The 11,695-nt window shown below is 48.3% G+C and overlaps 1 protein-coding gene across 8 annotated transcripts in view; it reads right to left on the bottom strand.

Annotated features, from left to right (window-relative positions):
- Positions 1-3,574: 3,574 nt before the first annotated feature.
- The window catches only part of NSMF (NMDA receptor synaptonuclear signaling and neuronal migration factor), a 53,442-nt gene continuing 45,321 nt past the window's right edge, over positions 3,575-11,695 (bottom strand). For all 8 annotated transcript variants that reach the window (XM_030000073.2, XM_030000081.2, XM_030000076.2 and 5 more), the window contains one exon: positions 3,575-11,564. In XM_030000073.2, coding sequence (XP_029855933.1) covers positions 11,467-11,564 — 98 coding nt within the window. In that variant the 3' untranslated portion in view covers positions 3,575-11,466. The remainder of the gene's footprint in view (positions 11,565-11,695) is intronic.

The following is an 11,695-nucleotide window of genomic DNA, read 5'->3' as shown; positions in this document are numbered from 1 at the left end:
ACCGCCCCCGGGCCGCCCCCCACCTCCCCCGGCGGGGCGGGGCGGGCGCCATGACAGGGCCGGCGGCCGGGGGCGGCCCGTCGCTCGCAGGCGGCAGCCTGAGGCGCTGGCCGGGGCCGAGCGGCACCCCCGCTGCCCGTCCGGCTTCGGGGCCGGTGCCGAAGAGATCCGCCCCTGCGGGGCCGTGGCAGACGCCGTCCGGCGGGGAGAGCCCCTCGGGGGCCGCCTGGGAGCACCTGGGCTTCGGCATGGGCCGCGTTACCTGACGTGGCGTTCAGGGACGTGGCTACCTCTTGTCCCCGGGGCTGGTGACCCGCCGGGGTCCCTGCTGCCCGCACCACCCTCCCCTCGCACACGGGAGCCCCCCCCCCCCCGGCGCCAGAAGGCGGCTGGGGGCAGGCCCTGCGGGGTCTCCAGCCTGCCAGGAGACGCGGTGACCCACCCTACCCAAAAAAACCCTCGTCTGGCTCTTTCCCCCCATCCTGGACTGGCCCGCGTGGCGCCAGCAGAGGAGGAAGGGAGCGAAAAGCGCCTTTCGGGGTCGCCCAGCGCTAGCTCAGCCGCCGTCTGAGGAGGAGCAGGTGTCTGGGCGTGAGCAGCCATGGTGGGCAAGGAACAAGCCGCTGGCACCGGAGGAGTGTCGCATCGGGCCCGCCAGAGGAGCGTTGTAGGGAGAGCTCTGGAGGAGACAAGCCGGGGTTTCCACAGCACACGGCAGCAGAGCGGGAAAGCATTTTTCCCGCCGGCTTTGCTCTTCAGCAGCGACTGCTTGTTGGGCACAAAATCGCAGGGAAAAGTGGCCGTTATCAGCCACCAGCAGGTTTCTTTGGGAAGTCTGTGCGATCAGGAAACGATCGCGTGACAGCTCAGGGCTGTCCACACCTCCAATAATGCTGTGTGCCAAAATCCTCAGTCCGGGAGGCGAAGGGGACATGGCACGCCGTGACGTAAATAACCTTTGGCCAGAACTTGCCGCAGTCCCAGCCTGGCCAGGAGCTGCGGAGCCGCACCCCGGCGTGCCAAGCCGCTTCGACATGAGTGACTTCACCCCGCTCCAGCGGGGCTGCTGGAAACACAGGTGTGTTTACAGGAAGGAGCACCATATCCTGCTGATAAGGCTCTTACCTTTGCACTCCTGAGCCAGGACAGAGCAATTGCACCTTCTTCAAATGATACCTGGAAGCGCTACTACTGAAAATAGTATTTTGTTGCCAAAGCTGCCCACGTGCCGGGAGCCGTGCGATGCCCAGCTGTACTGTGTGCTCCGAGGAGCTGCTCTGCTGCGAGCTGGCAAACCAGAGCTAAATGGAAGGAGGCAGCTCTTTGCGATTCAGCTTAAATAACACAAGGGTGATTTAAGGTTTATACATGACCTGCTGTACATGGCGGAAGCACAGGTATGGTCCTGATTGTGGCCCTCGCCAGGGCCCACAGTGGGTGCCAGGGTTGAGGGTAAAGACTAGGCAAGCGGGTAGTGACATTTCCCCGCCTCTGGTGACTCATGGCTCAGGCATGTATAGAGCCAACAATGTGCCTTTGTACTCGGGAGATCTCAATGGATTTCTCTTTCGTGGTCTTGTCTGGTTGGCTTTTGAGCCCATGTAAAGCCCATAAATCCTGAAATAATGAATCCCACAGTTTATCTGCACCTGGTGCAAAGAAAACGCCTCCGTTTGTGGGGATTGAACCTGACATCTGGTAGTTTTGCTGCATGCCCGCCTGACTTTATAACAAAAAAATAAATCCAGCCATTATTCATCTCCTCCCCTGCCAGTCAAGATTTGAGAGCCTTCTATTGCTTCTGTCAACTGTTTCTTTTCTAGGCTGAGTCAGTGAAACAGCGTTAAGGACTGGACACTGAAACTTGGCTGGCAAGCGAGTGCTTTGGAGCTAATCCCCTGCGTCACTATTTACACCCATGGTTAACCCTGGAGGAGTGCCTGAGTGCTGTTACTAAGAGGCTCTCGGGAATGCTTCTCAGCACTCATATTTTGGCACAAAAACGAACGCTCAATTACAAAACCCAGGTGTGACAATGGCAGGGGACAGGACCTGGAGGGTGTGATGGCAGAGTGCCACGGTGTAGCACAGGCAGGAGTTCCCAGTGTTGCAGCAGTGCCAGGGCACAGCTGATGTGGCTGCGCAGCCGGCAACGGGATGCGGCATATACGACACGTCAGTACCAGACGTGGCACATACTGCTTTTGAGGGAGGTAGGGCTGGTAACAGTAGGATCTGCTGGGACAAGCCCAAGTACAGCCAGGTGAGAAGGGAACAGGGAAAGAACAGGTCCCAGCAGGACTCGGAGCTGCATGATTTGACCTTAAACCCCCACAAGACATCTCAGTTCCTCACACTTTTACAGGGCAGAGCGAAACTCTGCCTGCACAGCTCCCGCTCTGGGTTTGTGTCCATCAGCACCATGTGTAACAGAGCACAAAGGGAGAGGGAAGAAAAATGATAGGTAAAAATAATCCGTTGTAACTGGGCTTCTGCAGCAAATTTGACTTTGTACCCTACAACGCTGATTTAAAAACAGGACAGTGCCAACATGGAAGGGTTCCAGGATAAAGAATAAAGACTGTCTTTCTGGCCACCAGGTACTCTGGGCACCAATGATGCTGCAAAGGCCTTAGGGAGAACAGTGGCCAGGTCTCTGGCCAGAAGCTTGCTGCGCAGTTGGTGGTAGGGGATTAAAAGTGATTTCTGTCATCTGTCACACTGCTGAGATGGATACGGCATGTCCCACCCTGCTGTGGTGGTGGCACATGGAGAAGAATGTCTCCAAATGGGGAGGATGCACAAAGGCTGAGAGATCCCAGCGCTGAAGAAAAATGCCTTATATGACAGAGTTGTTCAGCCCATTTATCTCTGCCTCTGCTCAGAGGGGCTGCAGTTACCACATTTAACGGAAGATGAACACGCAGGTGACTGTCAGCACTGGAGATAAAGGGCAAAATTGCAGCTGGGAATTCAAGCCAGACCTGCTCACCTTGGCAATTAAGTCAAACAGACCTGTGACAAAGAAAGTGGTTTATCGGAATTCGATGCCTTCTGCCCTCCTGGGGATGTGCTTTATTTTGGAGCTGGTCTGTTTTCCTCAGAGGGATTATCAGGCCTTTAGCCTCCCTTGAATTTCTCCAGGGCTCTGTTTCTCAGTGTCTAGGACGGTGCTCAGAGATTGGCCTTCCTCCCAGGAAAAGGCACAATGCTTAATGCTCTGCAAGTTCCTTAGCAATCCAGTCCACGTTCACTAAGCCACAAATGCTGCTGGAACTATGAATCACTCTGTACTATCCCCATCACTGGATCTGCACCTCTCAGACGGTACCTTGTTTAAAGCATCAGGAGTTTTTACCTTCCTCCTCTTTTAACTGCATCTGGGCCTCTAGCACCTCTGGAGTTCTGCTCTTGAGTTTTTAGCATTTCCCCTGCTGCTGCTGTTCAGGGATGCCCACTGCCTGTATTTCCCTCACCTGGCAGCACAGCAAAGCATCTGCCAAGTGGCATTTCCTGGGTCTATAAACTCAGCCAGAGAACAACAGAAAAAACAACAAAATGAGAGAAAACCTGCTTTCCCAGAAACATCTCTTTTTATTAAACCACGTCTTAAAACCTAGAAACATTCATGTATTTGAAACCCAGTTATCATACACGAAGCAGCAGATAGTCTCAGAGAAACATGTTAACGGAGGCAGCAGAGATGGCAGATATCTCCTGGGTCACGGACAGGTTTGTCCCATGCCTGGGCAGCAGGCAGCCAGCCAGAAACCACCTTGAAAACCAGAGAAAGTGCTTTGCAGTAACTTTCTTCTGACTTTTCCAAGGAGCCAACCTGCTGGTCCAGGGCCCACCAAGACCTTGGAGCTTACAATCTTTGTTTTCAAAACCCTCCGTTAACTTTAAGACAGGTTTGGCCCCAAACCAGCATGTCTCAGGTTGAGCTCTCTAACCCAGAGGCTCTCTTGGGGCCAAAGTTCCAAGCTCCTTGTGCATCTGTTCTGCCTTCAGCTTCCCGCTGAGATGGGATGAGCGGAAGAGGGACACAAGGACACACTGCAGGCCAGTACGTGTGGACCCAGCCTCACCTGAGCAGCACAGATGGATGCAGCCATGCTACCCTGCACTTGAGCTTGGTTTTGAAAGGAGCAGGATGCTGTCAACTCTGAACTCAGCTGAGAGCAGAGGCAGAATCAGACCACAGAGTGCTTTATCTTCACATGGTTTGTCAAATGGTCGATTACTGTTCACACTTGGGTGGTTTGGGTTTTTTTTTCCTCTTGTTATTTTGACAACTATGCTGCTTGCTTTCTTTTTCTCATTTGGATGAAAGTAACTTTCTCAAACATCTCGGAGTTTAGGAGCATTACCAGATATAACCTATCCTTCTTCACATTACCAGATCCATTTTCAAAGCCTGCACCGTTACCTTTTCCACTTGTTAACTCACATGTTTGGTTTTCTTTTCAGAAAACCGATGATGCCCCCCTCACTAGCAGCTCTGCGGTAGCAAAGGCAGGGCTTGCAGCTGAGCAAAGGAGCTGGAAATGAAAACTGGTGCCTGAATGCCAAGGGGAAACAGTAAAGATCCCAAAAGCGCATTGACTCCTAGCCCTGCGAGAGCTCAGTTTTTGCTGTTGCTTGGTATCACAACTGAAGTCACCCCAGTTCCAGGAATAGTGTTGTGAAAGAACAACAGGAAACACGCAGCAGAAAAACTACAGCCCCTTCTTGCTCATTCGGGTATGACTCCAGCCTGATTTCCTGGGATGGGGAACACCAAACTCTGTTTCTTCAGTCATCCCCATCTTAACACCTAACAAAATAGTGTCTTATTTAGCATAGAGGGCATAGCAAGCGCAGGGGAGCAGGATCCATACTCAAAGGGTCTTGTTTCACTGTACTTATTTGTGATGTTTTTAAGGCATTTCAAATGTAAGGGCAAAGATACCTGTCCTTGAATTCCCAGCTCTGCTCCAGCTCTGAGTTAACAGGACCTTGTAGTGGGGACTATATTGCTACAACTGAGTTTTAGCCCCCCCCCCCCAAAAATTTAAAAAAAAAAAATAAAAAAAATCTAATAACCCCACACTTTCTACTGAAGCTTTTTGAATACCACTGACATGCATCTGTGCTGGTCCTGAGCCAGAGGCCAAGGTGACCATGGCAGTGACCAGTCCCTGGCCAGCTGCTGCAGTCTCCTCAGCACCCCTGCAGTTCAGTCTTCCCAAGTAAGAAATGTTCCCCAAGTACAACTCAACATGTCCCCTGCAAAACCACGGGAGGAAAACACCACTCAAACACACAGAAACCCCACGGACACCAGGGAGCAGGGCAGAGGCTGTGCCTGTAGGTTATTGCTGTACCTGCTTGGTGAATCACAGGAGGGGCCACCCCATGACAGGGGATGAAAGCTTGGCTCCATCGGCTGCTTGAGGGTCTCTGCGAATACATTCCCTTTGCTCAAGGCTTAGCAATGCAGGTGGAGAGGGTCCTCTTGCTAAAGATTTATAGGGCCATTACTGCTGTGATTAATCACCAATTCATTTGGATGCTAAGAAAAGGAAGACAGACTGGTGTGCCCAATTAACTAAATACAGCCTGGCTCCCCACTATCGTAATGTAAGACAACCCTAGATGGGTCTTATCTGTCCTTACGTAAGTCAATTTTAAGGATACTCTAAAAGCAATACAATAATGTGAAAAATTATTAGGTTGTATTAGCTCTTTAAAATTTACTAAACATTTATGGAAAAATGCAATTTAGCTTCTCTTCAGATGGATTCTTTACATTTAATGTCCACAACGTTTATTCCTTCCAGTCTTTTTCACACTGATTGGCAGTATGTTGGGCTGAATTTATTTCTGAATCAAAGCAGCTACCAGTTCCTATCACTCTTCGACAGCTCACGCGCAACCTCGGCAAGAGATTGCATGCTGGCATTTTAGGCAGAGACAGCAAACTCTGGTATCTTACTATTAATTCTGCCAATTACACAGCAGGGTTACCTGGGACCAACAATGATCACAATCAGGTTCACAGCCATTAAACCACCCCTTTACTCACTCAAGTATACGATATTATTAGCAGGCTGACTTGCCATCAAGACAGTTTCCAGTTGATTTGGCTTGTGTTTCCACAACTGAGAATTAAAAACCAATCCCATGGAAGATGCAGAAAGCCATGGATACTCTGTGATCAGTGGGACAATATACAGGACCACAAACACCTTTTTACAGATGGTGTGGAAAATGATATTGCTGCTTGATATCCCTTGGGAAGATATCTGCCTGGCATCCTTCAAGGAAGGGCTGTCCATATCATCAGCTCCAGGGATTGTCATGGCAAAACCCAGAGTACAGAGCAATTCAGCTTTATGTGTACCTGCAAATCTGTGTCCTGGTACTCACTGTCTGGCCCAATTGCTTGAGGAAGGATGACACAACCCAGCACATCCTCTGATGCATGGTTCCGGCAACGCAGGCCAATTGCCAAGGGCCCTGGAAGGATTTTTTTTTTTTAATCATCCAGTAACATACCTTATCCTGGACCGATACATTAATAATATATGTGTGACCCTTAAACTGTGTTTTGATGGGTTGAATGTATACGCTTACACCAAGAGAGCAGAGAGAGCCTGTCGTTCCACCTCCTGTCTGGACTGGGATTAAGGATACACTCCCATTTCCAGATCCCACCAGGCTGGCTATTTAAAATCAGCATTTTCCATTCTTTCAACTAACCCCACTTATGTTGCCCGAAGGTGACGAAGCAGTGTTTGCAGTCACTGCCAGCAGAGCCTTGGGAACAGGAACTCCCAGCCACAGGTCACCAACACAGTCATGTCCCAAAACAGCAGCAGCTATTTGTGAAACGGATGTGTGCCAGGAGCCCAAGAGACGCTCACACAGCATGGATGACAACGATAACGCTGCCTTATGCTTTACTGCACATGGCAAAACAAGCAGGAGCAATCGCGGGGGAGCATCTCCCCCAGACCACAGGAAAGAGCCTGTGTGTGAAGAGACAACATGAACACACATACACGCATACTCCAGCAGCTCCTGGAGTGGGAAACATGTGCTGAGCTCCAGGCAACAAGTCCAGGCTGAGAAACGAAGAACAAATTCATTTCCAGAGTCCCCTCCGCAGAGGCAGAGTGGAGCCCCCCATGGGCCGTGGCTCCAGAGGCACTCAGAGGCAGAAGCAGGTGGGATCCCACGGGTGTGCACAGCAGAGTCCTCACGCGGGGCAGGATGAGTTGGCTGGTTGCCTTTTGCAGTCAGATGTTTTGCTACAGCTAAAAGGATTTTTCTGTTTTGGGTTTTTTTTTTTAATGCAGGAAGGGATTATCTGCTAACTCATCCGTCTCCCACCCCAGGCCTGGAGGTCAGCTGCAAAGGGAAGTTGGTGGCTGCAGCATGAGGAGAGGTGCAAAAAGCTGTATCTTGATTTTCTACCTATTTCTACATCCCTCGGATAATCTGAATTTTCTTCTTCCCTTTCCTTCCCAGCCAAACAAGATGAAAAGAGAAAAGCCTCTCTGGAAAACCCCGTATAAGACAAGTGCCACATCCAAGAAGACAGCCCCCTCCAAGCCACTACAGCTGAGTGAATATTCTCTGCAGGCACCAGATAATATGGTCAGGGGCTGTTTCCAGTGCATGAGCTATGCTGAGCAGCAGCAGACTGGACAGCTGATGTACTTGCTGCCCACCTTTCTCCTCTCCTCAAGGTGACAATCCCAGCCCAGACCATAACACAACCAGCAGACTCTCTGCTGACGTTCATCAGTTCAGGCAAGGGGTTGGAGGTGACATCCAGTACTGCTTCATAGCAAGAGCAGCAGGAACTCCCATGCATGGCTGGGGTGAACAACCAGGGTTAGCACCCAATTCAGCTATCCCAGTTTAATCTGCCTCCCTCCAGGGTTAACCAGGTGTCCCTGTTTCTCCTGCCCTTGCTAAAAGCAAATCCAGACCACACAGGAGCTGCAGTAGCAGTTTCCCATGGTGGGGCTGAGTATAACAGTGCGAAAGGGCTGCTGATCCTCTAACGGAGCAGGCAGGGACAGGAGCTCAACTGCACCGTAAACTGCTCACTCCAATTACCCTTATGAGAGGTGAGTTCCACCAAGCCAATTCAGACAACAATTACAGACCGTGGGTGAACAAACTGGTTTCAGGGCTTCAGACAGACACACCCCAAGAGCAGCAGGTAGTTGACGGCTGAAGAAGCAGATAGAAGTGAAATGACAAATTGTCCTGTGAGCTGAGCAGCCACAGCTCCCCCAGGCAGAGCGCCCTGCAGGCGAGCCGTGCCCCGCAGGCACTGCCCAGGCCTGTCCTCAACACGCCCCGGAGCAGATGCTGCAGAGGTGCTCGGGGTGCGAGGAACCTCGCAGAGGGGACGTCCTGCCTGTGAGCATGCTGCACGCTGGCGGCGAGCGCGCGCCCAGAGGGCATCCTTTATAGGCTGGTCCAACTGAGAAAGTCACAAGCTCTATTTTTAACTCTAAAGTTTAAATAATTACAAATTTTTTTTTTTTTGCATCCTATCCTCTGCTGATCCCTTCCTCTCCCAGCAGCCACTTGAAAAATTCAACCAGTTATAAAGGGGAAGAAATTTGTTTTCCTCTTTCAGAAATGGTTAACTTCAATGACGCTATTTGCACAAAGGACTTTAAACATCAAAACTCTATTGTTTTTCCAGTCACAGCTTTTAGAGTATTTCATCTCTTTAGTCAAATGAACGCTACAAAGGAAATAATATGCTCATGTCATAAACATCACAAACCATGAGGAATATAGATCTTTGGAAAAGAGAGAAATGCATTCATTGTTTGTCATTATACTATACTATAGTCAACTGCACCAGTAAAACAGTCCATAGTGTTCACTCAAACATACATCTTCCTATAGAAGTTACGCAACTGTACAATCTACCTTTCTACTTTGCACCCCTAGTTCTACAAGTGGTCAATGAGGATAGATATACAGTAGTTCTACAGAGAAATCACTGAAGTGGATACATAAGTGGGCCCTTTCGGAGTTAAGTAAGATTTTCAATAGTTCCACAATGCTACATTCATGCTACCAAGTTCACTGAATTGGGATTTTACTTTAGAAAAGAGAAAGGAAGAACAGTTTGTCTGTCTCCAGTTAAGAGCATAACCATAGGAGGTAAAAGGGTCAGAAAGGGAGAGAGTTTTCTGTCAGCATTTGAATCCTGCCACTACCATTTCCTTCTCCAAATAACACATGACTTTGTGCTTTCATCGCACCTACAGCTCCAACCTCTCACAAGCACAGCTGGCAGAAGCTACCATGCTAAATAATAGATAATTGGCATAAGTTTTGTTTTCCTTTTTATATCTGGTATTTTCTTGCAAAAGCTACAGACCGGTGCCTACTATCCCCTTCGCTACAAGCCTGGAAAACATGACCAAGTCAAGAGGATAGGAGTCCAGCCAGGGATGAGATGTAGCCACCAAACCTCCCGAGGTCAGGCCAGCTCAGCAGGGCAGCTTCCCAACAGCCCACACCTATTTGGTTCAATATGTTGCTTTCAATTACTTTAAACCATCTCTCTCCACTGATTCCTCTCCTTACTTTCTATATGTACATTATTTCTTCAAAAGTTTTGCTATAAAACTGCTATAAATGTACAGGGTTCAGCAGTTCTAGCCAGAGGCCTGCTCCCCAAAATTACAACCACAAATATGTCACGGGGGAAGGAGTACTCTACACATCAGAACAACTAGTTCTTTTTGTAAGTATTTAAAAGAAGATTTGTACATATATTTTCCTTCACTTCACAATCAATTAATTTTAGATACCAGGAAATCTGGCAACTAAGGTAATCCTTCCCTGTTACTTCTCCAGTATGTTTTACTTATAAAAGAAATAACTTGTATCATCTCCCAGAATTGTCAGAGTGACCTAGGCAGACTGTAAGTAGTATTTATTCTCTGAACAGGAAAGTATAAGATGAAAAAAAACCTTCCCAAAACAAAAGCAACCCCCCGACCTAAACAAACAAAAAGTAAGTATATTCCAAAATAACCTCAAATATCAAGTACAAATCTGGGTTCTTAAACCATGGCTGCTCTGACAAAGCTCTGGGTTTACTCTGTCCTACACAGGAAGGGATGTGAGCAGCTCAGACTGATAAACAGGTCTTTTTAGCATTGGAAAAGAAGTGGTTTATGCACAAACAACTGGCAAACAAGTGAGCATAGGGAAGATTCAAACTCATGCTACAAACCCGTGCTGTACTCCTCCAGAAGCATTTCTTCCAAATGCCTCAGTGAACAGTCTCCTTGGAGGGTTTCTGATGGTCATGTAACTGCGCTGCCCCACACAGCAGACTAGAAAGAGAACTCGTCTCTCAACACATAGCAAAACACTGGCATGAACAAGTAATTACCATGGCTATTAATTTCTAATTCATTTTTATACCATAGTGAACCTGACAGAGATTTCTCAGCCAGGTGCCATATTTCTAACCTAAAGTATTTCAGCAAAACTAAAGTCCCATAGTTTTGCAAGCAGCAAAATAGAAAGTAACAAAGTTGTGTCTAATTGGAGGAGAAATATACATTCGTGAGAGCACATACAATTAGTGCAACACAGCTACTCTGAAAGTAACGAACCAAACCGGATTAATCAATGCAGCAGACATGCAGGGTCTGCTAAGTTATGTTAAAACCATGTTTGCTGGTGATTAAATATGTCTACAGAAGATATATTACCATTTTGAATATATTTTCAAGCAGACCAAAAATACCTCATCTATTGGTTACTGGTGTGTTATTTTTAACTAATTAAATATTGGGAGGGATTTTACCCCTCTCACTATAAAAATTGCACTTATTTGCTATTAAACAAAACAAAACAAAAAGTTAGATTTCAATTCTATATTCCAGTATATATTCACATCGAAACTGGATCGTCTGACCTAAGCTTGCAGGAGTTGGTGTAGCAGTCCTTGCTCTCCAAGATCCCCAGCACAGAAGGTCCCATCAGTACAAACCCCTCCTTCCTCTGTGCTCTGGTCACTTCTTCATTGTAGTGCATGGGTAATTGATTTTATTTTTTGTTAAGAAAACCTGAGCTTCAAAAGTCTTTAAAAGGACCTGGAATCAAATCTGGCCCATTCTGACCCAAAACAGCTCAGTTCTGCAAGGAACTCCATCCTGTCCTTGTTTCACACAGCTCCTCCTGAGACACCATGGCTCTGACCTGAGGTGAGTGAGGTGTCAAACCCTTTCCCTCGTCTCTCTTGACCCAGAAGACTTTCCTCCCGACACTCTTCCGAGGGCTCCTTCTTCCCTCCCTTTAGCACTGCTGCCTCCTATAGGGCTGTGAAGGGCTCCCTGTGCCAATAAAAAAGTCTCTCTGCAGTAAGCATGACTTCTTGGACACTGGTAATAATCAAATTCCTCTTGCAAAGTCTTCTCCAGCTCATAAAATATCATCGTAATCCAATAGTTTAGAGTGCTGGCGGGTCTTCCAGAGGCGGTAAAGGCGGAAGTCAAAGTAAGTCTCAATCATTTGCTTACCTAGGAAAAGTGAAATGAAGCACAGGGGTTACGCCCTGCAGCACATGGGAGAGAAGCTAGAGGCCACACCAGCAAAAAGACCCCAACCCACGTACAGGCAGGGGCACAGGAGAACCTGTCCATATGCCTCA

The sequence above is a fragment of the Aquila chrysaetos genome, chromosome 24 (assembly GCF_900496995.4).
Source record: "Aquila chrysaetos chrysaetos chromosome 24, bAquChr1.4, whole genome shotgun sequence".
Taxonomy (NCBI): Eukaryota; Metazoa; Chordata; class Aves; order Accipitriformes; family Accipitridae; genus Aquila; species Aquila chrysaetos.
Note: the sequence above shows the minus strand (reverse complement) of the source record. Positions and strands in the feature narration are given on the sequence as shown.